Source organism: Cyprinus carpio, chromosome B12 (assembly GCF_018340385.1).
Source record: "Cyprinus carpio isolate SPL01 chromosome B12, ASM1834038v1, whole genome shotgun sequence".
Taxonomy (NCBI): domain Eukaryota; kingdom Metazoa; phylum Chordata; class Actinopteri; order Cypriniformes; family Cyprinidae; genus Cyprinus; species Cyprinus carpio.
Window position 1 is genome coordinate 4,746,816 of NC_056608.1, and position 27,873 is coordinate 4,774,688.

The 27,873-nt window shown below is 35.7% G+C and overlaps 1 protein-coding gene across 1 annotated transcript; it reads left to right on the forward strand.

Annotated features, from left to right (window-relative positions):
* The first annotated feature begins 272 nt into the window (after positions 1 to 272).
* On the forward strand, positions 273 to 27,644 carry LOC109060366 (angiotensin I converting enzyme (peptidyl-dipeptidase A) 1). Its single transcript, XM_042735001.1, has 25 exons — positions 273 to 535; positions 9,567 to 9,737; positions 9,821 to 9,908; positions 12,519 to 12,662; positions 12,744 to 12,935; positions 14,886 to 14,983; positions 15,065 to 15,237; positions 15,623 to 15,846; positions 15,923 to 16,067; positions 17,238 to 17,336; positions 17,432 to 17,554; positions 17,669 to 17,880; positions 18,855 to 18,991; positions 19,066 to 19,224; positions 19,480 to 19,567; positions 20,347 to 20,490; positions 20,702 to 20,893; positions 23,084 to 23,181; positions 23,549 to 23,721; positions 24,121 to 24,344; positions 24,431 to 24,575; positions 25,729 to 25,827; positions 25,924 to 26,046; positions 26,170 to 26,357; positions 27,197 to 27,644. The coding sequence occupies exons 1-25, from the start codon at positions 326 to 328 to the stop codon at positions 27,394 to 27,396; spliced, it is 3,849 nt and encodes a 1,282-aa protein (XP_042590935.1). The 5' UTR covers positions 273 to 325; the 3' UTR covers positions 27,397 to 27,644.
* Positions 27,645 to 27,873: the final 229 nt, after the last annotated feature.

A 27,873-nucleotide genomic window follows, 5' to 3' on the forward strand; every position in this document is an offset into this window, starting at 1 on the left:
TGTCCAGAAGTTGAGAGAGACTTAAAGGTAGAGGGAGATCCTGGTAGAGAGGAAGAAGGGGAAAGTAGGAGGGACAGAGAGAAAGAAAGAAAGAGAGCAACTGTGTGTATCTTTCAAGAGAGAGGGTGGGTTGGGTTAAACTGGCACTTAAAAGAGCCGACTGTGGTTGCTCTGTGCCTGATTAACAGGGGAAAGGGAGGAAGAAGGACACAGATCGAAAACAACCACAGGACAGGAGCATCCAGCAGTGAGTGTGTCAAGACGGATCCTCTGGAAACTTTCATTCCTGCACTCTTCGTTCCTCACGTCGCAGCTGTGGTTCATTATGTACCGGGCAGTGGTGCTGCTGACTCTCATCAGCACGTGCGTAGCTCTGAAACCTGAATGGAAACCAGGGGATTATTTTATGACAGAGGCTGGGGCTGAGAGCTTCGTGAGCGACTACAACTCAACCGCCGAGGAGGTCTTCTACTTCAGCACAGAAGCCAGCTGGAACTACAACACCAACCTGACAGATCACAATTCGCAGCTGCAGGTACTGTGAACGAATGGTTTTACAGACACCTAGTAACACTGCTTGTAGTCTGACAAGCTACAACTGCACAAAACTTGATGTAACACGATCCACCATTAACTTGCATGTGGAACGGTTGAATTCAAGCAGCGTGGTTCTGCTATAAAGCCTTTTTTGCATAAAGGACTGATAAATGAGCCATTTCAACAGCTCTTTAGACTGCCTGTAATAATTTAAAAAGCTTACAACAAAACACCACACTTACAAGTCTTCCACTGGGTTTTATTATGGAGTTTGGGGACTCCTGTAAAATTTCACTAAATTGAGCGAGCAAGAATTGTGAGATTACTGTGTAACACTTGTGTTAAAGGACGTGACTAATCATTACAAGACTATACTGTATCCATGTGTCATCCTTTCCTTGGTCTTTCTCAGTATATGAGAAGTTGGGTTAAGTTGAGTAAAAGATGCAGCAGGTATTTATAAAAAAAAAGAAGGTAATCCAAGAATTCCTATTAATAATCCAAAAGGTAAAGGTAAAGGTAAATACACACAGCTTTGTACACAAAGACGACTGACAACTCAATGAACAAACAGGGTGCTATTTATACACACACTGGAATAAGTAGGGACTAAAGGAGACACAAGTGTAACTAAACAGAAACCACAAAAACAGACATACTGTAGAAACTAAGAAAACAAGAATTAAACCAAACCAGACCTGACGTACACAGATGTGTAACACCAGTAATTAAGAAGTGGAAGGGAAAGGTGATGGTGAGCCATGGAATCGGAAACCTGAGGCAGAGCTGCTGGTGGAGACCAAGAAGGCCAGGACCAGGGCGACATCACAGGCTCAGAGGACTGAGGTGAAGCCAGTGGGACGGAGGACAATGGTGGAGCCAAGGGAATGGAGGACCATGGTGACACCAAATGGCAGCCTCATTAGCTGGACAGGCTTAGCTGAGGAGGAAGGTCTAGGGTCCCAGACAGAACCGGGCAGTCTAACAAGCCAGACAGAACTGGTGGAAGAGGAAGGGCTTTAGAAGTGGGCATCGAGGTGGGACTTAAATTCAATACAGACAGGTCAATATCAATGCTGTCAAGGAGAAACCATTGAGATGTTGAAATCCTATTTGGATCTTTCTTTCTTTCAAGTGTTGGGCATTTCATTGTGCAAAAGTCCCAATCAGACAGAAGTTATGCAATCAGATCACATTTCCAATTTCCAATATTGATAAGTACGGAAGAGGATTAGGGCCAAGCAATAATAAAAAAAATTAATCATCTCGAGATTAAAGTCATTAAATTTTGAGAAAAAACTCTTTCAATTTAAAAAAAAAAAAAAAAAAAACAATTTTTAGAAATAAAATGTTTGAAAATAAACTCATTAAATGACAAGAAAAAACTCATTAAATTTTGAGAAAAAAATTAGAAATAAAATGTTGAGAATAAACTTGTTAAATTACGAGAAAAAACTCATAAAATTTCGCGAAAAAAAAAAAAAAAAAAACTCATTAAATTTGGAGAAATAGTTCAAATAAAATGCTGAGAATAAATTTGTTAAATTACAAGAAAAAACTTGTTAAATTACAAGAAAAAACTCTTTACATTTCGAGAAAAAAGGCAAAATAAAATATTGAGAATTAACTCATTAAATTAATCACATATGTAGTGGAAAGTGGAAAATCAATTGCATAACAAATGTTTAATAATAATGTATCAATTGGCTAGGTTTAGTGTTACTACAATAAATCCATTGTAAATATTAATTTGTGGATTGGTGAAAAAGTATTGTAACTGGATTGTTGTTGCACAGTGTTTCTCCTGTTTTCCGCATCAGTGGTGTTGAGAATGGCAGCACTGTTTCCTCTGCCTTTAAACTAGCTTAAATCATCGCAGAGTCTGTAGTTTGATAAAGGGTAGGCAGGCTATAGGGAGAGATTTGTTGTCCCAATAAGGCAGCATCTAGGATATATAATAATTGTAATAAATAAAATCGTTTACACTCTATGTTATTATTGCATCCTGTTAATGTACAACAATACTGAAGTGCAAAGAGTATCTATCATTATTTATAAGTATAAATAGCATCAAATTAGCTACTATTTACAATTTGAAAAGATCTGCTACTTTTATATAACGTGAATAGAATGGCTATTTTCACTTAGTGTAAATAGTACATATCACTATTTTCACTGTAAATAGCATCTATGTATGGCAGGGGTGTCCAAAGTCCGACTGCGGGCCAAATATGGCCTGTGGATGAATTTCAAACAGCCCGCAGCTTGTCTATTGAAATTTGCTCATATGCGCTGTCATTTCTTTAGCGCACAAGAATTCATGAATGCACCAAAAGCGGAAGAGCACTACTTATGTGTAGTGCGCTGCATGGACCATTATTCACTCTGCATAAAGACAGCGCAAAGAAAGCTATTTAATGGACGATGTTATGGGTGGTAACCAATAAATGCTTTATTTGAAAAAAAAAACAAAAAACAAATTATAAATAAATTATAAAATATAAAACACTATGTGGTCTAAATTAAAAATAAACTGACAACACCAATAAATTTAATAAAAAAGGTCACAGTTAAAAGTAAGTTTCAGTTTGTTAACATTAGTTAACTAGATTTGTTAAAATGAACTAACAATGAAAAATACTTCTGAAGCATTTATTATCTTAGTTACTGTTAAATTTAACATTTACTAATTATTAAAAACTATACATGATTACTATCAAAAATACCTTAATATTATTCAGTGGACCTGAGAACATGAACTAACAATGAACGGTTGCTACAAAATTAACAAAGATAAAAAAATACAGAAGTAAATGTATTCATCATTGTTATTTAATAGGATAGTTCCCTAAAAACAAAACAAAATTTTGACATCATTTACTCCCTTTATGTTGTTTGGAACCTGTATGAATTTTTCTTCTGTTGAACACAAAAGAATATATTTTGAAGAATGAGAGTAACCAACAGTTGAAGGTAGCCATCGATTTCCATATTTATTTATTTATTTGGATACAATGGACTTTAATGGCTACCAGGAACCGATTGGTTATCAACACTCTTTTAGGTTTGAAAAAACTGGCAGGTGAGTAAATTTTAGGTGAACTATATCTTTAATGCATTAACTAACGGGACCTTATTGTGAAAAGTTACCAATATATCAGCCAATAATGGATACAATACCGAATATTATTTATCCCTATATACTTTCTTTCTTTGCAACAGCAAAGGCTCGATCACATCTGCAATGGAACCTTGATCTAGGAACAGAGAGGAGACCAAGATTACTGGATCTTAGGGATCTGTTTGGGTTTATAAGTAGAGATTGCCTCAGGGACATATGATGGGGCTTGATTATCCAAAGATTTAAAAACAAAAGAAAATTTTTTCAAAATAGTTCTAAATTTGACTGGTAACCAGTTTAGTGAATTAAGAATGGGCGAGATGTGATCGAACCTCCATCTGCCTGTCAGCAACCTTGCAGCAGCATTTTTCGACCATCTGTAAACGCATTATAGAGGACTGACTTATACCATAGTATAGTGAATTACAGTAATCTAAACGAGATAGAACAAACAAGTGAATAATCTGTTCAAACTGTTTTATAGAGAGTAAAGATTTGATTTTTGATAAAAGCTGTAAGTGGAAGAAACTTGATTTGATCACGGCACTAATTTGTTTCTCAAAACCCAGGTTGCAATCAAAAAGAACACCAAGATCTTTAGCCCAGGATGTAAAGCAGGAAGAGAGATGACCGAAATGAAGGGCACAGTCTTCATATGACTTTAAACCAAAGAAAATGATTTAAGTTTTTTTTTTGTTTAACACTAAAAGATTCTGCTTTAACAGCTGCTTTACAGCTCTCCAACCTGGAAATCAAGGTATTGTGGTCAACCATATCAAATGCAGAGCTTAATTCTAAAAGCACCAAAGCCACAGCATTCCCTTTATCTGTTTTTAGTAAAATATAATTTACAACTTTTAAAAGTGCAGTTTCCGTGCTGTGTTGAGACTTATTTTTCAAAAATATTATTTGACAACAAATGGGACTGCAGCTGGGTCAACACAGTTTTCTCAAGAATCTTAAAAAAATGGCAAGTTTGATATAGGCCTAAAATTATTAAAATTTGAAGAATCAAGATTGGGCCTCTTTAATAATGGAGTTACTGTAGCTGTTTTTAGGCAGTCAGGAACAACCCCAGTAATTAGACTAATATTAAAATAGTTATACTGGTAGAAAGAAAAGTTTATAACATCTCAGCATGGTAAAACAAACTGTTTACTGGATCTGCTTCTCCATCCAATCTGTGTTTAAATGATAAAGCACTTCAGTTTAGTTGGAAACAGAAAAACAGAAGTTGATATAGACTCTGAACAAAAGTTTGACCGGATGCCAATGGGATGAATCCAGAGGCAAGGTGGTAAACATTGCTCACACACACACACACACACACACACACACACACACACACACACACACACACACACACACACACACACACACACGCATGCCTCCTCCAGACAGCTGTTTCAACACGGTTTCACAGCTGTCTCAACAGTCACTCACAGCTTTTCAAATGGGTGCTGGCACCGCTTACGGCTCAAATTCGCCGCTCAACATCTGAACCAAACCTCAATACAAAAAGCTGTAAAAAGAGTTGATAGAGAGCTGGGCAGAACCTGAGCGATGCCTGGTGTGATGTCTATTATTTCTGACACATCAAACGAGGTGATCAAAGAGCATCTCTATTGGAGGCGGTAGGCGCAAGGCCAGGTTGTTCCTGTGAGCGGGGACTCAGCCTTACTGTGTATGAAGATAAAGCAGCACTGTATCAAAGCAATGTACCCGTCGCACTCATTCCACAGAGACCGCAGTCTCAGGACCAAACTCATTGTTTTGCTGGAGCAGGTATTTTTGGTTTCGCAGTCATCATGACTGTAGGCATCTTAGTGGTGTGCATTCAACAGATGGTTGACGGAGGTTATGCTAATGCGGCATATGCTGATTTGCTTTTCAGGCCCTGTTGTTGACTGCAGCGATTTAGAATAACACAAGCAAGAAGCCGCTTATGTCTGCAAATCAAATTAGAAGAGAAAGTTGAAAATTCCAACTTCCAAGCAGCTTGGAAAACTTTGATTTTGTAATTAAAAAAAACTTGTCTGGAAAGCCACGACCCCAAATGAACCGTGATGCGATGCATGACGTCATGTAAACATGGTGGCACCCATGCAGATAATGATTTAGTTTTAAGCAAATAAAATGCATCAATGAGTCAAAATTGCTGCATTACATTATTATGATAAAATCGTTTCGTAGTGTTTTAAAATTAGCTTTTCTGTTCATTATTCACTAAATGTACAGCATAAACTGACATGGAGAGTTATAGAACATTATATAACTGTATTTTTTTTCTCTCATCTGGCAGGCACCTTCATCCAAAGCAACTTAAATTTAATTTAAGTTTATGGTACATATACATAATTTGGATATAAATGGTGATATTCTACCCTGATTTTAGCCCTGCAAAAAAACTGGATGAAATAAATAAACAAACAAACTAATTAATTTCAACATTTACTGGCATCATACAGTCCAAAAAAAAAAAAAAAAAAAAAAAAATTATATATTGATATGGATGGGGTATTGATTGCAGTTCTTTAATTTGTCTTCTCCATTCTCAAATATTTTGATTGAACTTTAACAAAACATATCATTCATTAGTCACATATTAATTTCTATACATAAAATTAGACAACAGATTAAGACAAAATTAACTGCTGGATTTCCAACTTAAGTCATATTTAGAGATTTTATTACAGTAGCATAGTTATTTATTATTGTGATACTTGCAAAACCACTGAATTATTATTTAGAGAGTGCACCAGTAGAACCGCATTTGAAATTGGCCTAAATCAGATGTCAGAAATCTGATCTGTCCCAGATGTCTGTGAATAAAATCTGAAATGTTTATGTAAATGCATCCCTAGAGTCTGCATTATTCATGCAGCGAATTCCACAATCGGCTTTACTGCCATGCCATACCCATACATTAGAAACACTCTTTCTCTCCGCTCAGTTTCTGTGGCAGAGTGGTCATGTGTAGCCCATAATTTCATTTCTGCTTTGAGTGAGGCAAAGGAGGCTGGAATAAGTCAAGAGGTCTTTTAATTAGCCTCTAAAAATAAAGCTCTCAGAAAAGAGCCTTTTAAAAACAGTTTACACCAAAATGAGGTTGAAAACAAGTACAATCTGCTCGGAAAACTCACATTCCATACTTATCATCAACATCTGCCGATTAGAGAGAGGGAAGTGTTTAGGGAGGTTTGCAGGGATGTTTCAGAGCCAAGCCAAAGCACACTAGACTGAGCTCATCACCCTTTTTATGGTGTCAGTCACAAGTCATTATGATGTTACTGTTTCATGTCAAGCCTTGAACCTTGCACCCTGTTCGGACTTATCATCACATTCTTGCATAAACATGACAGAACAAATGGGACCTTGGAAGAAGAGGTGAAAAAACAAGAAGTTAGCCGTCTTTATCTCGGAGGAAAACTGAGTGTGAACATGCAAGTGAAGGACGAGAGATAATAGAGATAAATGCACATGTCACCAGCTTGTTCATCAGTGATGGAAGCTCACCTCCGCTCGGGTCAACTAAGTTGAACCCCTCATGAACTAATGAGTTCAACCGCTGTGACAGGGTCATCGCGCCCTGCGGTTATCATAACAGCAAAGGGATGCTGGGGTCAAACGTCCACAGCAGGAAGGGGTTAAACATCAAGAAAGAGTGATGCACCCAAGACCAGGATACAATAAACCTTTAGGAAGAATGTACACTAGAAATCTAAGGAATTTTAACAGAAAGCGAATGTAAAAATGCTAGCTTAAACCCTGCTGTTGCTTTAACATACTGTATGATAAAAAAAACCCACATAAATTTACTGTTATCATTTTTAAAATAATTGTTTGTTTTATTTTATCCGTAAAAATCTATTTTATTCTTTAATACCTTTTTTTTTTGGAAGTAAAGAGTATAAACCACCTTTAATTTACACCAAAAGAATATAATATTTAAATAGTTATGTATAGTTTGTTTTTGTGAGCATTTATGCACATCATAGGATGTTGCATTTTATGTTGTTTAGTTCAAGTTTATTGCACTATTTTAGTGTTGTGTGTCATTTTTAGTGTGTCCTGGAGAATTTTTTTATTTTTTTAATTAGTCTGTTAAAATCTTCCTGAAGTAATCGTACATCTCTAAAAGTAATGATAACTCGCAGTTCGACAAATGAATCAGATCTTGATTCCTTAAGGAATAGTTCACCCAAAAGTGAAAATTCTGTCATTAATTAATTACCCTTATGTCGTTCCAAACCCTGAGACATTCAAAACACAAATGAAGAAATTTTTGGTGAAATCCAAGAGTTTTCTGACCTTCCATAGACAGCAAGGTTCCTACCACGGTCAAGGCACAGAAACAGCATTATATTTTTATTTTTGGATGAACTATCCCTTTAACAGTTCTGGCAGGTTCGTGACTTCATTTAGTGAAGGATTCATCAGATTCATTTAAACATGCAACTTGTGATTCTTTTGAGTGGTTCATGAAAAGAATCAGTTGTACGTGAATTGGTCCAGAATGTTTGTTTTTCAGGCAAGCTCACAAGAACAATTCAAATAATATTTTTTTTCTTATCACATTCATTTGGACGCAAAATCACGTCCTCAACTTGGTGGACATATATGATGTTTTTGGCGATGAAGCGCCGTCTTTGAAAAGCCATGTATATGTGAGACATCGGTTTTGAATAGACTAATCTCCACTCCAGATTTTTTTTCTTAAAGGAATGCTTCACCAAAAAATAAAAGTGAATTCGGTTAACATTTACTCACCCTCATGTCATTCTAAAACATTGTGACTTTCTTTATTTTGTGTAACATAAAACAAATATACAGTATATTTTGATGAATGCCTCAGTATTTTTGGGCTATCCAATGGAGGTCAATGAGTTTGAGTTCCTCAAAATCTTCTTTTGTGTTCTGCAGAAGGAAGAAACTGAACAACATGAGGGAGAGTGAGTAATGTGTAAATCTTTGGTGAAGCTTTGAAATATCCAGTGACAAATGACAAATATCCAACTTCACCTCTATTTCCCCACATCCCTCACCCAACAAATAACCTAAGTCTCTCAAATACACAGAGTGTGTGCGAAATCATTGTCCATGACAATATAGCCACATTCTCAGCTCAATGATGTCTAACTGACTGAAATTTAATGGCTAAAAGTTTCTCCACAGCAGGCACACTACTGTTTTATGGCATATATGAACGAGCAGTTGCTTTATACCTCAGTATGGATTGTTTCAGGTGCTATTCGTGTTCCGCAAAAGAAATGATTTCCTGTCAGGATCCAAAGAATAAATTGATGGATGGTGTGAACTCATTCACCTCATTTCATCCCTTGTTGCTGCAAAAGCAATTCAAGGTCTTACTGAAAACATAAGAATGAAGAAAAATCCAAACTGTTCTAGGCCTGAGCAAGAGCCAGAAATGATTATTAACAGAGAATGAAAAAAAGAGGTGCAACTAGTCTGATTCCCAAACAAATGAGAATAAGTTCCTTTTTACACACATTACAAAAACATACAATGCAATCAGTGCATTCATGTTCACAAACAAATTAGGCTTATGAGCCCATTTGTTTTAGTAATTCAAAAACATTCAGTGTGACTAGTGTCATCTGATTTCCAAAACAAATGGCTCTTATGATTCTTTTAAGTGAATCAAAAACATACAATGCATGCTGTGAATTATGATTCACAAACAAATGACTCTTATGAACTGGTTGTTTTTGGTAAAACCAAAATATGCAGCATATCTAGCCTGATTCTTAAACACATGACTCTTACGATGCGGTTCTTTTCAGTGAATCAAAAACATACAATACAAATAGTGTAGAGTACTGATTCCTGAACAAATGACCCTTAATGACCAGTAGAATAATCAGACTCTCCTCATTGTTTCCTTCAGGTTTCTGCATCTTTGGAGGAGCAGGCTTTCACAGAGGCATGGGGTCAAAAAGCAAAAGCTATCTTCACTGATTCTCTCATGGAGAGCTTCACTAATCCAGACCTGAAGAAAATCATCCGTAAGATCAATGTTCTGGGACCTGCCAATCTCCCTACTGCAGAGAGAGAGCAGGTGAGTTGACCACTGGGGCTGTGGAAGAAGAGCTCTCGACGACACATCAAGATGTGTTTTGATCGCTCTCTTTGTTTTCTTAGTACAATACCATTCTGAGCCAGATGGACAGCATCTACTCAAAGGCAAAGGTGTGTCCCTCTTCAGAGGAATGCTGGTCTTTGGAGCCTGGTGAGAAACGCTCCCTACACTTTGTTGATGTTTGTCAGTGAAGGTCAAACTAAAGGTGAAAATACACATGCATATGCACAAGGAAGTACAAGGGCTTGCAATACAACAAAAGAATTGTGTTTCAGATAAGCTTGAGGCTTTAAATTTTATGCACGCTGATCAAGCTATAGATGGTTAAAGAGATGAAGCAAAGAACACTAATCACAACTGAGAACGCAAAAGTAGCAATAACACCTTTGCAGACAGATTATATTTAAAATAGAGAACATTCAAACATTGTTTACATTCTCCAAAGGGCAATTTTGCAGCTTTAAAATATGTTTATTTGTAACTAAATGTGCTATTTATCCTATATTCAGGACAATAGCCTGATTGCATGTACGATATTGCTTTTACACAACAGTTAACAACAAAAAAAGAAGTTAATACTTAGTAACTAATTGTTCAGCCAACAAAATCTCTGAGAAACATACAGTAGTGAATTATTAAATGACTGAAAAAAGTCATTTGTTTTGCTCCTGAAAAATTGTTTCACTGAGGTCACATTTACCATCGTTCGGCCAATTTTTGCATGCAAAATGCAGTAATTACAATGATAATCCAAGCAATCTGGAATTTCACACAAGGGTGAAAGATTTCCCAATGCAGATTTCACAACAGGTTCAATTGGTCAAATGAATTTGCAGCGTTGACCAACAGAAAGCTTCTGGGTTTGAAAGTGCTTCACTAGACTATAGAAAAACCAAGATCCGCTTATAAAGACTTGTTGCACCTACAGGTGTAACTTTGGGTAACACTTTATTTTAAGGACCGATTCTCACTATTAACTAGCATGCATATTATTAGCCAAAGTGGGACTTTTCAAAAAAACAGACCGGCCCACCAGGAATCCTCCCGATGCTCCCGATTAGCCAATCTGGGACTGTTGCAAGCATTTTGGCTGTTTATTACTTATAAAGTGCATATCAATGCCTTATTATGCACAGTGTTGGGAAAAGTTACTTTTAAAAGTAATGCATAACAATATTGCGTTACTCCCTAAAAAAGTAACTTATTACGTTACTTAGTTACTTTTTATGGAAAGTAATGCGTTACATTAATTTTGCGTTACTTTCACATTACTTTTTAAATATAAGCAGGGCTTGATTGTTTTTAATACAAGAAGTTCTATTTATAGCAAATATAAAAGCTCTTTCACACCAAAAAGTGTAATGAATAAACCTCAGGCTGAAGGAAAAGTAAATTCACGTCTGTAGAGTAGAACACAGGAGAGGAAGGAACACTCTTCAGCAATAAAAACAAAACAAAACAATGAAGCACAATTGTTAGTTTATCTAAAGTCATTTTTGCTTATTGTCAAAGTTCAACAGCAAAAACAAAGGTCAACAACAAAGACAATGGAATTAAACCAAAATAATGTGTTATTTAACATATTTAATTATTGCAGGTTTGCGTCATATTCTGAGTTTGCATTTCACTGTTTTAATTAATTTTGATGAATACTAAATCTGCTTTTTGCAAGTGGGATGAATTAATGCACATTCACATTTAGTCTAGAACTACAGAAACATCATGTTCAATGCCTCTGTACTTCCGATTTCTCCCAATATGGGGACAGGAGACTTGTCAGTCAATAAATGGGAAAACAAAGTAAATGGAGTTACTTTTTTGAAAAAGTAACTCAGATAGATCCATCTCACAACCGTTTCGCATTTGCTAATAACATCATTGATCTCTATAACATTCAAAATCCAAAACTATCTGCTTATTTGGATGACATCACATGTTTGTTTTAACAGTGTTTCATACATGTGGACTTGCTTATATCTGCAGCGGATGTGTGCTTTTCCCCCATCTCCAAATACACATACACCAAAAAAGCCATAAACAAACAGCAATAAATCTGACTCTGTATGAATAGACAACACTAAATTCTAGCTGATGTCCATTAACTCTTGCCTACTGTTTCTGTCCTCCATTTTATTGATCCAGTCATATGATCCAAAGCTAAAATCAACATGTGTTGTGTCCTGTACTCCTAAAAGCTTCTGTTCAATGCTTTTATTGAGAAACTGAAATGATTTAGCGTGTATGAACCACAAAAATCCGGAACACAGCTGTAAACAAAACACCCTTTCTTCATCTGGGGCTCATTTGCAAGACTCAGCATAACCTAAATACTGAACTAGAAGTTGTTTTACTGCAAATAAAGTTGGTATTAAAAATAGTTCACTTAGAAATGAAAATTCCCTGAGTTTGTTCATCAGAACAGATTCGGAGAAATTTAGTATTCTATCACATACACACCAATGGATACTTTGCAGTGAATGGGTGCCGTCAGAATGAGAGTTCAAACAGCTGATAAAAACATCACAATAATCCACAAGTAACCCACATGTCTCCAAATTAACATCTTGTGAAGTGAAAGCCAAACCACTGCTTCTGGCTAAAAATGTGAGTAATATATATTCATAAAATTGCTCCAAATCTGTTCCGAAGATGAAGAAACAAACTCAACTGCAGTACATGTGTGATGGCCTCAGGGTGAATACATTTTGGTTTAACTATTCCTCTAATTATTATGCATTTATGTTATTTATGTGTCTTTAGAGCTCAAAGAAATAATGGCTACCTCAAGAAGCTATAAGAGGCTTCTGTATGCCTGGGAAGGCTGGCACAATGCCTCAGGGGTCCCACTCAGATCCCTCTACCCTGAGTTTGTGGAGCTCAGCAACAGGGCATCTCGGATGGACGGTGAGTGAGTAATTCTTGGAGAGGGGAGAATGAGAAAGAAAGAAAGATATGATTCCCCGTTCTTTTATCTGTTCTCCCCAGGGTTTGACGATACAGGCGCTTACTGGCTTTCCTGGTACGAATCTCCGACTTTTAAGCAAGACCTAGAGAATCTGTTTAAGCAGCTGGAACCTCTCTACCAAAACCTGCATGCCTTTGTTCGCCGAAAGCTCTATGACTACTATGGTCCTAAATACATCAACCTCAAGGGTCCCATCCCCGCCCACCTCTTGGGTAAGTCGTTAGATTGTGAAAAATACAGATTTGCGAATGATTGAAGATGGTTTATTATTAAGAATATTACACAACTACAAAGCCAGACTTTGACATAATGCATAAAATCTGGTCCTCATTTCAATATATTCTGGCCAAAAATTGCCCACTTAGACAGGAAAATAGATTCAGACTGCTTACATTTACTGTACAATTGTGCATTCAGCAAGCACTTTTGTCCAAAGAAACTTACAATAGAGGCATAAGTAATTTGCCACATTTGTAACACTTTACATGAAGCCTGTATATATAATGCATTATAAAATGAATTTTAATGCATTAAAGGGGTCATATGGTGCTGCTAAAAATAACATTATTTTGTGTATTTGGTGTAATCCAATGTGTTTATGCAGTTTAAGGTTAAAAAAAACACATTATTTTCCATATTATGTACATAATTGTTTCTCCTCTGTGCCCCGCCTTCTGAAACGCATCGATTTTTACAAAGCTCATCGTCCTGAAAAAGCAAGGTGTGCTCTGATTGGCCAGCTATCCAGTGCGTTGTGATTGGCCGAATGCCTCAAGCCTGTGACGGAAATGTTAAGCCCCTTTACATACTGTAATGCCATCTCCCAGGCCAGCAACATGAGACTCAGTCCAGCTGCTCTGCTCGTGCACATCCCATCACCAGTTCTCTTTTAGCAGATCAGTCAATGTACTGTTAGGAGTAACTGAATAACTCAGGATATTGGTTTATTTCGTGTCAGAGTGAGTGTAAGGCACGTTTATAAACCAAATAACTTAAGTAATTTGTGGATTAGTGCGTACTGGAGACGCGAACTGTTTCAAATGATTCAGTTCGATTTGGTGAACTGGCTCGACCGGTTCACTAAGAAGATCCGGTTTAATTGAAAGATTAGTTTGTGATCTGGACATCACTAGACGAGACAAAACAAATAAAACCCATTACAAACAAGGCATTTGTTGCATCCAGTGGGGACATAATTACTGATTATAATAACTTATACTGTCTTTTTACGCGTTGCATAAAACCATGTCTGCATATGTGATCTGAGAAAAAAACAAAAAACAAGCCTACTCTACTGCTCAAAACTCACGTTTGAATCATCATTGGCAAATTATTTAAATATAAAAAACGTACTTACAGGCTGTGAATCAGAAGCGCCAGACTGTCCTTGCAAAGTTTGAACTGCCCCACTTTATAGAAACAGCCGTTGTGTCACAGACGCATTGCAGACTACTAGTTCAGGAAACAGTCCTCATCCTCCATAAAATGTGCAGCACACATCTGAATATTTAGGTTGGACTGTTCTGGAACAGTGTTGAAATACAACTTAAACACTGGTTTCTAGTCGTGACGTGGCCAAACAAAGTAGTTTTGCCTTCACAATGAATCACACAACGACTCCACAACATGGCAGCGGCGGCAACAGCGAGAATAAAAGTTACGCCTTCTTTCTTTGCATGAACATTTGGGCGGCGTTATGCAAATCTTCATACATAGTGACGTCATGTTTTAGCTGGGTGGCGTGTTAGAACGGGCTGTTTTTGGGGGTGTGGTTGACTCTTAACTTTGATAAAGAATATCTCTTTGGATTTGAGACTTTAGTCTTTGCAACTTTACAGATCTTCTTTATGCACCAAGAGCTTGTAACACTCCAAAGAAAATGGAAAAATTTAAATCGCATCATATGACCCCTTTAATTATGCCTTGTAATGCACCTAATAATGCATGGTATGATCTCATAAAAACTGTTATAAAACATTATAAAACTATCCTAAATGAAATTATAAAATCTGTATCTATAATGCAATGAAACACAGTAAACAGCCAATTTCAGATGTAACAAGGAGTATACAAGTAATATAATGCATTATAACGTTGGTGACAATTGTTTATGTTTATTGTTTTTTATCACGTTTTCTCATTGTGTTTGGTTTCTGTTTCAGGCAATATGTGGTCACAAACGTGGAACAACATCTACAACATGATGATCCCTTTTCCTGAGAAGCCCAATGTAGATGTGACAGACACAATGGTTGCTAAAGTAAGCGAACAGAACTATATCTTGATCAGTGAATAATATCCTCAGCACTCCAGAGAGTGATAAAGTGATTTGTACCCATAGGGTTATAATGCTACTCACATGTTCCGGGTGGCTGAGGAGTTCTTCACCTCTCTGGGTTTGCTTGAAATGCCTCCTGAGTTTTGGGACAAGTCCATGCTGGAGAAACCCAGTGACGGAAGGGATGTGGTCTGCCATGCCTCTGCCTGGGACTTCTACAACCGCAAAGACTTCAGGTACATTAATCATATCTCAGTACAGTAGACAGCAAAAAGACAACAGTGTCATTGGAAAGCATGCTTGATATTATAGTAATATACAGAATCCAAAAAAATATAATTGTGTGATTAAAAGCCACAATAATATTATTTATTTATTTATTTTTTAATGCTGTGGCTGAAATAAGATTTTTATACTGTCAGATTGGTCAGGATTATCAAATCAACAGAATAATTTGATTAATAGCACTACATTCTTAAGCTTTTCAAGTAAATCACTATATATTATAGAAATATAAGAAGGGACTGGTAGGGAAAGGAAGGGATTGTAAAAGGCAATAAAAAAAAAATCACCATCAAAGGTATTCTTAAGTAATATAGCAAAATGTGTGATCCCTGACAGAATCAAACAGTGTACCACTGTGACTATGGAGCAGCTTTTCACCGTGCATCACGAGATGGGCCATGTGGAATATTACCTCCAGTACAAAGAGCAGCCGCTCAGCTTCAGGGGAGGAGCCAACCCTGGCTTCCATGAGGCTGTAGGAGATGTGCTGTCTCTGTCTGTGTCCACACCCAAACATCTCCACACCATCGGTCTCCTGGACCAAGTGACCGATGATGCTGGTAGGTGAAAGACATTCAGAATGATACTTATAGTGTAAACCTGAGATAAACTGATGACGTATTTGAAATTCCATAGAGAGTGACATCAACTACCTGTTGAAGATGGCTTTGGAAAAGATTGCCTTCCTTCCTTTTGGATACCTTATTGATCAGTGGCGCTGGGGTGTGTTTAGTGGACAAACACCGCCTGACCGTTACAATGCAGAATGGTGGTACCTCAGGTACAGTAAAACACAAACAAAAACAGGGTCTCATAATGGAACACTGCGGTCAGCACTTTATAGCATCCCTGTCCTGTACTTTATATATATTTATATACTTGAAGTATAGGGCTGTCAAATGATTAATCACGATTAATCACATCCAAAATAAAAGTTTTGTTTACATAATATATGTATGTGTACAGGGTATATTTATTATGTATATAATAAATACACACACATAAATTATATATTTAGAAAATATTTACATGTATATACATTTATATATTTATATTCTTATATTTTATATTATATATAAATATATTTAATATATAAACATAACATATTCTTCTTAAATATATACATGCATGTGTGTGTATTTATATATACATAATACACATATATTATGTAAACAAAACTTTTATTTTGGATGTGATTAATCGTGATTAATCATTTGACAGCCCTAATATATTTATATACTTGAAGTACACTACAAGCACACATTTAATTTAATTAAGTGCACATATTTTTCACAACTGTTTAATATTAAACAGGTCATGATATTTATGCTTAGGTAACCTACTGTACCTTTTTATGGGATATCAATTTTTTATATTTTATTTTTATGTATTTATTTGCTGCTTACTCTACAATCCAATTCCAAAGTTTGGGGTCAGTAAAATTTGTATGTATTTATTTTAAGAATTTAATACTTTTACACAGCAAAGAAATATTAAATTGAACAAAAGTGACATTTATAGTGTTACAAAAGATATCTGTTTTAAACAAATGCTGTTCTATTGAGCGCTATTACGCAAAGATTCCTGGAATATATATATATATATATGTTGTGGAATATATATATGTACAGTATAGAGAGAGAGAGAGAGAGAGAGATTGTATTCCACAACAATATTAAACTGTGATGATAATAATAAATGTTTTTTGAGCTGTAAATTAGCATATTATAATGATTTCTTACTGTATTTTTAATAAGTTAATATAGCCTTGCTGACAATGAGACACTTATTTTAAAACATAAAAAAAATAAAAAAATCTTACCAACCCCAAACCTTTAAATAGGAGTGTAAATAATTTTTTTTTCAAGCTGTCAGTCAACTAAGACAAGGTATTTATATTTAAATGTAAACTAACAGTACTTTCCTATATTGATATTTTTCCTTTTATTAGAACAAAATACCAAGGCATCTGTCCACCAACCAGACGTACAGAGGAGCATTTTGATGCTGGAGCGAAATATCACATTCCTGGAAACACACCGTACATCAGGTGGGTTCATCACCATGAGCTGCTTGTGCTTAATTAGCAATCAAAAATTAATACACAGAGAAGATAACTACTTTCTCTCACTTAACCTCTCACAGATACTTTGTGAGCTTCATTCTGCAGTTCCAGATCCATCAGAAGTTATGTCAGGCTGCTGGACATACCGGACCTCTGCACAAATGTGATATCTACAGATCAAGAGAGGCTGGAGCTATTTTAGAGTATGTATTTAGTTTAAAGTGCGACTGCCGGGGGTTTGAATGAAACCACTGTATCATCATGAAGAACGGAAAATCTGTACTTTGAGATTAAGTGCTACTTTATTCTGTTTGGAAGAAAGTCTTGAAGGCTGGTTCTTCAAAACCTTGGACAGAAGTGCTACAAGAGGCTCTGGGCACTGACAAAATGGACGCCGGCCCCCTGATGAGCTATTTTGAGCCAGTTACTACCTGGCTGCAGGAACAGAATGCGAAAACAGGAGAGACGCTGGGCTGGCCTGATTTTAATTGGGTGCCACCAGTACCAGAAGGCTACCCTGAAGACATTGGTAAGGATGTGTGCAAACTATTTTTATTAGCTTAGCTAATGAATTTAGTTAATTATATAAAGAAAATAACATAACACATTACAAATAACACATTTAATTATGTCCCCTGACCTGCATGTAAATACACCCGGTGGAAATGTTGTGTCTCTTAGCTGCAGAGTTGCCAAATCCATGTTTTTCAAGCTTTTGAAAAACAAGTGTACTTAACTGTGCTGAATGTAGTGTATTGAAATCAAAAGTATATTTTTAAAAATGTACTTATAATGTGAAATTTATTAAAATGCCACTTAAGTGTATTTAAAGAATAAATACTTTCATGACTAAAGTTAAAAGTGTAAAATTATAAGTATAATTTAATTAAAAGTACATTTTAAGTCATTATGTTTTAATAATATTATTATAATATCTAAACTATAATACGTTTTAAATGAATTGAAATGAACATGCAATGAAGCATCACATTAAGTCTGCGCTTAAGTATGTTGTTTAAAAGCAAATTATATTCTTAGTGTCACATAGTGGAATTACAAAAATAAAGCATATTTTCAAACAACCTTTGCAAGCATGCACTTCTGTAACCAAATACTAATTTCTTTGAGGGTGATAAACCCATTATAGCAGTACATTTACTATTTACTAAAACCCAATAAACTGGGTTAAGGGAATGTAGTTTGACAAAAAAAAAAAAAATCTTTCAAACTTCACCTTTAAGTAATCTTGCATTTAATAAGTACTCTTAAGTACAACTTACTGTAAGTACTCTTTAAAAGTGTACTGGTTTTTCCATAGGGATGATTTTATTTTTCTCTCTTTAATGTGAAAGTTAGACATGATGTTGTCTTTATCAGCCTTGATTTATTTTTTCCGATTCTGTTTTTGATATTTTCAAATGCTCCTACTATATATATTAGGCCTACAATGCCTTCTCAGAAAACGAGCAGAACTCATTCTCATGTTTTTTTTGAATGCCTCAGGTCAAATAACAGATGAGATGCTGGCCAAGCAATTCTTAGAGGAATACAACAGCACAGCGGAGGAGGTCTGGAACGCTTACACGGAGGCCTCCTGGACCTACAACACTGACATCACTGAAGCCAACAAGGAGATCATGGTGAGGCCCGGCCTGCTCTCTATTCTACAACACCACTCATTGTCAGAGTCTCATGCTGCAATTTTTGGCTTTAGCTGCAAAAAAACTTAGAGATGGCCAACCACACAAAGATCTATGGACTAGAGGCCCGTAAGTTTGACACCAGCGACTTCCAGGACGAGTCGGTGAAGCGAATCCTAACCAAACTGAGTGACCTTGAGAGAGCTGCACTTTCTGAAGATGATCTTATAGAGGTAAGACAAACAGACAGATGATAGATAGATAGATAGATAGATAGATAGATAGATAGATAGAAATGCAACATTTAAATGCAACTGGAATTAGAAAGCTCAACATGTCTGCAGATATGGTGACTTACTTTTTCTCTTTTTGACTCTTACATTTTTTGTACATTTTGTTAACAGGTTACGGTTGTTTTTGTTAGAGCTGAACTTGGACTTTTTGAAAGACTACATTTTGACTTCTCATATATTTTTTCATGTTCATAGTACAATAATTTGCTAGCATCCATGGAGACCCTGTACAGTGTAGCCACAGTCTGCAAGAATCAATCAACTTGTCTGCCTCTAGATCCAGGTGCGTTCACTTTTATTCATTTTTCTATATCGTTCAAGAATTCGAATCAAGTTTTATTACTATTATTATTTAACAAGAATGCATTAAATTGATCAAAAATGAAAAAGAATGTAACAAAATATATTTATTTCAAATAAATTCTGTTCTTTTGAACTTTTTATTAACCAAAAAAGTATCATAGTTTCCACAAAATATATATTAAGCAGCACATCTGCTTTCACCATTGATAATAACAGAAAACTGAGCAGCAAATTAGCATATTGACCTTTTTCACATTTCTGGGTTATATAGTTGTAAATGGGAGAAATATAGTTTCCATTTGGTCAAATAGCCCACTACAGTGTTTTCAATACTTTCAAAAAGAGGAAAAAGACTATAGAGTAAAAGGTGCTAATATTTCAGCTTTGCATAACAGGAATAAATTATACTTTAAAATGTATTAAAATTGAAAACAGTTCTTTTAAAGTGTAATAATATTTTACAATACGGTTTTATTTTTGATCAAATAATGCAGCCTTGGTAAACAGAAGAGGCTTTAAGAATTTTGAAAAATTTAAACACTTTTAGACTAGATTTTTAAATTTTTTTTTTATTTGATGTTTTAAAAGTTCTGCACATGCTGTGCAAAAACTCACTGTGGCCTTTTCTGTCTTTTGTTAGTTATGCTAACCACAAACAATGAAAGTGCTAACAGAGTCTGTTTCTCATATCACAGTCTGCCAAATTGACTGCTATAACCCCTTACGCTGATATTGATGTGTTTGTGTTTTGTTTTCCAGATCTGAATAAGATCATGGCCGAGTCCAGGGATTACGATGAGCTGCTGTTTGCCTGGCAGGGTTGGCGTAATGCCTCGGGCAGAGAGCTCCGCAGCAGCTACAAGAGATATGTGGAGCTTGCCAACTTAGCTGCAAAGAGCAATGGTAAGTGCCTGAAAATAAAGCACTTTTAGTAAATGGATCTCTTTCAACACGGGGCAGCTGGAGAAAGATATTTAATATCTTTCTGTGAATTGCATTTTCAGGCAATATTTTACAAACTTATTCCAAGTGGCAATAAACACTGACTCACATTAAGAAAAGTTCTGGAGAGCTTTGAATTAAGCTCTAATGTTGATTGTTTATGTAATATCAGGTCACACGGATAATGGGGCATTCTGGCGTTCTCTGTATGAAACCCCCACCTTTGAAGAGGATCTGGAGGCCTTGTGGAAAGATCTAGAACCGCTCTACATCAACATTCATGCCTATGTGCGCAGGGCACTGTACAAGAAATACGGAGCAGAACGAATCAACCTTAAAGGACCGATTCCAGCTCATCTGCTCGGTGAGAGATGAAATATACTTAAATGATTTTTTAAAATGCTTTGGTAAGTAAACCGAAAACATGATATACATGTAACTGTTATCTAAACTCAGAATTTAAACACTGGCTCCCTTTTACTTCATGGGAATTGAAATTTGAATTAGAATCAGTTATTTTTAAATTAAAAATCAACACAGAAATTCAATCAACAGAGAAATTTTGCTAGTAGCAGGTTTTATGCCAAACTTGACCAGGGGCCAGTTGCATAAACTAACCCGCCATGATAAGTCAGTGTCTTAAGTACAAGTTTGACCAGCTAGCAGTTAGCCAGCGGGTAATCAGTCTTATTTTTGGATTCAACTTGGACTAATCTATGCTTTTATGTAACTGAATTTAAAAAAAAAAAATTATGACTAGTCTTAAAGAAAAAAAATTAGCTGACTAACTTTTAAGACTAGTCTTAACCTTTTATGCAGCCGGCACCAGGTTGGTCTAAAGCTTCTGGAATGCTTGTGATGTCATAGGTGTGATCGTTTGAATAATCACCGTTTAAAAAACAACAACACTTGAACAGCTGTGCATGTTCTAATGCTCTTCCGTGAAGGTGTGTGTGTATTAGAGCCATCCGATATGGACAAAATAATCACATTTCCATTCTTTTTATGGCTATTGTGGTTTTATTTGCGATTTAAGTAATTGTTTTCTCTTGTTCACGTTACATTTAAATTTGTATTTCAGTGTACAAGACCACATGAGTAATAAGTAAAACTGTAATGTCATGTCTCTAGAAAAGAGAAGACAAAAAAATAAATAAAAAAAAAAAAAATAAAATAAAAAATTAAAAAAAAAACTAAATCAAAATAATTAAATATAAAAAAAAAAATAAATCTAAAAAAAAAATGTATGAATAAAAACCAAAGTATGACCATTTTAGTGAAACAAGCTCGATTTAGCACCCTGACATTTTTTTCACGGCTTATTACGTTTAATAACTCGTTTTAGCATCAAGCATATCTCACTCCTTTTTTATCATTCATGCAAGTTTCTTTATTAATCTAATGTAAAATACTTTGAGCAGTCCTGTGCTGAGCAGATATAATGTCATACTGCGATATAAACGATATAGCAAATCACGACAACAGCCTCAAGCCTTTAACTTTCAACTCCTAAATAGATCCGATGAAAAATTATTTTTCTTAAAATATTTATTATTGTTGGACCTCAAGCAGTTTTTGTCAAAATTTATGTTTTTATCTAAACGATATAAAACTCTACCATGAAATTGAGATGTCTGTTAAATCTTGCTTTACGTCAGTTGTGGAGTTTCATAGGCTTTTTTGAATAATAAACATTTATTCCTTATTAATATTCCTATCAATATGTCTAACGAATTACCAGTATATTTTTGGCTTCATTGTGTGTAGTAGCGTACTACTAAGTATACTACCTAATAGTAGTGTTCTACTACTAAGAATAGAATAGAATACAATAGAATAGAATAGAATAGAATGGTTGAGTGTAATGATGTAAATTAACAGAAAAAAAAAATCATAAACTTTTTCAAAACAACTTTGTAAATGATAACAAAATGTTTTTTTCTTCTTATTGTCAGCCAAATCTGAATTCTGCATCCTTTGCCATCTCAATGCAAATATAGCAAATTATTTGATTTAACATTTTCGAATCTTTTTCTAACCATGCATCATAATTCTACATAATTCTTTAAACCCAAAGTTTCTTTCCCAGAAGTGGTTAAACATGAACAACTAGACAAAATCTACATAACTTCTAAAATTAGCCAAATTTATCAAAGATTAAAAATCACTGAAAATGGCCTGGATATTATGTTTTTTTTCCCCTGCTAAAAAAACACCATCCACCCTTTTTTTTTCTTTTTTTCTTGAGGGTTTACATTGATATTCTGTACTTGTTTGCGGCAAGTCCAAAGCAATCGACAGGATTTAATGTGCTTTCAAAATCATCAAGCGTGACTGTGTGTGTGTACATATCAGTGGCTACATTTGCACATGTGGGAAACTGTGTGTACTTGTTGTTTGTGTGTACACAATGGTTCCACATGGCTGGAGATTAAATGGCTTGGAATTCCAAGCCCAGCGGTTTCCTCCAGTGCCACTGGTCAGAGATACTACACCATTTCTCACATCCTGCCTTTTAGTTGGCTGATGTTCTTCTCTGCTTGGTTTTTCTCAGGAAATATGTGGGCCCAAACGTGGTCTTCTATCATGGACCTTGTCATTCCGTACCCTGATGCCACACAAGTGGATGCCACGCCAGCCATGATTGCTCAAGTAAGATTACAACTAAAACACATTCTTTAATCTATTTCTATTCTGAGAGTCTGATTTCTTGGAAAAAGCCCCATTTTCATAAAGCAGTGGCTGTTTAAATTAGATGTCAAAGAAGGCAGATGCTGTTTACACTGAGTGTAAATAGTGGTAGATACTGTTTGCACCAAGCCTAAATAGCAACAAATAGCATCTTGTTTGCGTGGAGTGCAAACAGGTATGATAGACATGTTTTATGCCTCTGTGTGCATTCAAAATCTCCTTGGATTATTGAAATACAAACATTGTAAACAAATGTTGTAAATGGCTCTCATACCTGTAAATGTCTGTATGGTGTCCTCTGATTGTGTGGTGCTCTTTGGTTCTTCAGGGTTGGGACCCCAAGAGGATGTTCGAGGAATCGGACCGGTTCTTCACTTCTATAGGTCTTCTGCCCATGCCTCCTGAGTTCTGGGACAAGTCCATGCTGGAAAAGCCAAAAGATGGACGTGAAGTGGTCTGCCATGCTTCTGCTTGGGACTTCTACAACCGCAAAGACTTCAGGTACAAGCCTCATATCACAGTAAGATGGTCCATACTAGGGCAGAAGAGGTTTGATATATTAGTTTAATAACAAAAGATGTGATATCGTTTGTAAAAAAAAAAAAAAAAAAAAAAAAAAAAAAAGCTGTGAAGTTTGTCCAAAAATCTATCCAAGATTGTTTAATATTAGCACAACAAGGCAGCTCGCTAGTTTGGGACTGAGCCTATTTCTCATGAACTGTCAAATATGTCTCCCTGGCCAAACAAACCCTAATTTCCACCGCTACTGTTGTTCATTTGATAAAGGAAGGATGCTAGAGCTGTGAAGACCTCTGAAACAACAACTTTCTTTCCTTTTCCTTTCCATGTGTTATCTTGTGAACCTCACTGTTAACTTTTCCTATTATCTTACAATCTGAAGATCAAGCAGTGCACGGTGGTGACGATGGATGACCTCATCACCGTGCACCATGAGATGGGCCACGTTCAGTACTTCCTGCAGTATAAGGATCAACCCATCTCTTTCCGCGACGGCGCCAACCCTGGATTCCACGAGGCCATCGGTGACGTACTGGCCCTGTCCGTTTCAACACCTAAACATCTCCAGAGCATTGGCCTGCTGGACAAGGTGGAGGACAATAAAGGTACAGCTCATACATCTACAAAATAAAGCTTGCAACAAAACACATAAAATGCTAGTTCAAACCCTAAGTGTCTTACTGGTCTGTAGAAAGCACCATCAACTTCCTGATGAGCATTGCCTTGGATAAGATTGCCTTCCTGCCTTTTGGTTACCTAATGGACCAGTGGAGGTGGAAGGTGTTTGATGGAAGGATCTCAAGCTCAGAGTACAATAAAGAGTGGTGGAACATGAGGTGACCATTTTTCCATTCATCCATAAGTTAACTAACGTTACTGTTAATTGGGTTCTATGATTAGGTAATGAGGAAAAAGTGGACGGACAAAATTCGGATAAATAAATGAAAAGTAGGGCTGTATACTTAATCAAATCGCGATATGGACTACTGTGTGTGAATATTAAAGCGCAAAAGACCGCTATTTAAATATGAAGTCGTGGTGCTTGTTTTCTCAGCCTCTGCCATCTCACAATATGAGGTGTTATTCATGCCTTTTCTAATAAGGCTTAGCAGGAGAAGTATGAGGTGTTATTCGCCAGATCGCAGTATGAGGACATCAACAAATGAACTTCATCTCCAGACCTTCTCCTCAGAGTCACTTCACCTAGAGTTGGGTTATTTGTTTTCGAACCAGTGGTTCGGAGCATGTATCAAATTGACAATGTCACGTGATTTTAGTAAACGATGCTTCGTCATAACTGTTTCAAAAGTTTCATAATGGTTTACATTCTTCATATTTCATTTAATGCTATTAATGATTTGTTAACTGCATTTAACAAATTTAAATTTTCAATGAGACATTTGGTTTTGGGGTTCATAAAAGCTGTTTTTGTTGTAGTTACACAGTTTTGACCAACAGGTGTCGCCAGTGTGTTTCAAACGCTTCGAAACAAAAAGGTTCGTTTCTGCAATCATATCGTCAACGGTCTTCACGACAACCCTTGAAAATAAAATTTAAGATTAGCTTGAAGAAATTATAACATATATTACTACTCTACAGTAAAATGTAACTCTCCTAATAATAACAAAACTAATAATACAGTTCATAAAAAAAGAATATTAGCCTACATTCATTTTCATCCATGTTTTCCAAAAATACATTTATATAGAAAATAAATAAATAGAGCATGTCATTTTAAAATAAAGTTGTTTAAACTTTTCAATAATTAAATTTAAAAACACACTTTCAAATTATAAAATTTTTACGTTTTACACCGATGCATCATATTGTTTGTCGTCTGATGCATTTATCCATATTGAGGTATTGTTACACCCCTAGTTTTTATTACTGTTGTTTGCTAATTGGTTATATTAACATCAAAGCTGTGCAATATGTTTTTTAAGCTGTACCAGAGCTGAATTTGTGTATTTGTGTATATTATACTAACAGAATGAAGTACCAGGGATTGTGTCCACCTGTACCTCGCACTGAGGAAGACTTCGACCCTGGTGCAAAGTTCCACATCCCAGCTAATGTGCCCTACGTCAGGTAGACAATGAAATATATCACTAATGTGGAAAGATCTTGCATCTATGTAATCAAATAAGCCTTTGGATTGACCGTTTATTTGGTTTGGCTCCAAAAGTACTTTGTGAGTTTTGTAATCCAGTTCCAGTTCCACAAAGCCCTGTGTGAAGCTGCCGGTCAGCCAGCTCCGCTCCACAACTGTGACATCTACCAGTCCAAAGAAGCAGGGAAACTCCTGGGGTCAGTAAATCACTGAGAACTCTTTCCAGTTTTTATAAGAACTAGGAGCAATAAAGTAGTAAGATTTTATGGATTCTCATCATTTTGCTCGCGAGTAAAAGAGCTTTACTCCCTCCTCCTCAGTGATGTGATGAAGATGGGCTTCAGTAAACCCTGGCCCGAAGCCATGACTTTGATCACTGGCCAGGCCAAAATGTCAGTCCAGCCTCTGATGGAGTATTTCCAGCCGCTCATCGAGTGGCTTGAAGAGGAGAACAAAAAGAACGGTGACGTCCTGGGATGGCCAGAGTATGATTGGACGCCTTACAAAAGTAAGCTTGGAGTTCATGAATCGACACTCAAATGTTGGTTTACCGCTCAATTTCCTGTTTTTTATTGAAAAATAAATGTGCTTCAGCTGGGAAACTTGGATGGATTTCAGTCAAATTAATTGGAACTGAGTAAAATTTGAATGTTAGTAAGCCAATCCCAACAACTTTCCAAGAAGCACCAACTCAGTTGTAAAGCACTGGATTTGGGTTATTATTCAAATTAAGAAAGTTTATTTTCTGAAACAAAAAAAAAAAAAATTATATATATACACACACACACTTTTTTTCAGGAATGTAATATAAGTGTAATTTTATAATTGTAATTGTATTTATTTATTTATTTTATCTATATATTTTTTGTGCTAAAAAGTAAAATGTCAGAATTTCTACATTTCTGACTAATCCCCTTACCCATACTTTTTAACTTCTCTTTTATAATTTATTTATAACATTTATATAATACATTTATAAAAAAAAAGATCAACAGTGATCAAATTTTCAATTAACGTATGAACATAAGTATATGTTCAATTTTATTATTTATTACAGAATTTCTGCCCTCAATACTGCTGTCATTACTATCATCACACCAATAATTTGTATAATATAATATACATTTATAAAATGCATAAAATACATTTGTAAAAAGATGTCTTTAAGAACTTCATAATGATCACATTTTCACTTAAACTTGGTACTGTATATGTACAATTTTATTATTTATAACAACAGAATATCTGTCCCACAAAAGTAAAACTACCATCAATAACAAAAATCCAGACCATAAAACTTCTTAACATTAGTAAAGTGCTCACACACTTCTCACCTGTTTGTTTCAGTCACTACACAGATGGAAGAGAAGCCGAAAGCAGTCAGTTTCCTGGGTTTGAGTGTGGATGAGGCAGGCGCTGTGGCGGGACAGTGGATTCTCCTGGTTCTGAGCATCGTCTTCCTGCTTGGCATCATCTATTTAGTCTACAGATACAGGAAGACTAAACGCTTACAAGGCAAATCAATGTCTCAGATGGAGCTTAAGTAAAATCATTAAAAAGAAACATTCTATTCTAACCATGCAGTCATTACTTTTTGACAGAATCCACCTCTTTTTGAATGTAATGTATATTTATTATTTTTGGTCAAATTTGTTTGACTATGCAATGAAAGGTGACTTGTAATTTATTTGTAAAAAAAAAATTAATGTTTGACTGCTGTTTTCAATTATTTGTATAGTCTGTATTCTGATTGATTTTACTTGTAAACCTTCAGAATATAAAGAATTATACAGACGTCCTGGCTTTGTGTATTGTCTGAGTGCAAGGAACATTTCATAAAAATGAGCCTTCAATTTAAAAAAAAAAAACATTTTAATATCAGTACAATATAAAAAAGACCTTACAGACCACCATGTCTTCTTTCTGACAATCCACTCTAATCCACCACTTGATTATATTAAATTTCACTAAAATATAAAACTTCAAGCAATTAACCATGTGAACATTTTCAGTATTCCCATCAC

Bases quoted from the DNA above. Each gene is read 5' to 3' on its own strand.
- LOC109060366 (XM_042735001.1), top strand. From the start codon at position 326: ATGTACCGGGCAGTGGTGCTGCTGACTCTCATCAGCACGTGCGTAGCT. The intron at 16,068-17,237 runs GTACAGTAAAAC...TCCTTTTATTAG, and splicing joins GCAGAATGGTGGTACCTCAG to AACAAAATACCAAGGCATCT. The intron at 24,345-24,430 runs GTACAGCTCATA...ACTGGTCTGTAG, and splicing joins CAAGGTGGAGGACAATAAAG to AAAGCACCATCAACTTCCTG.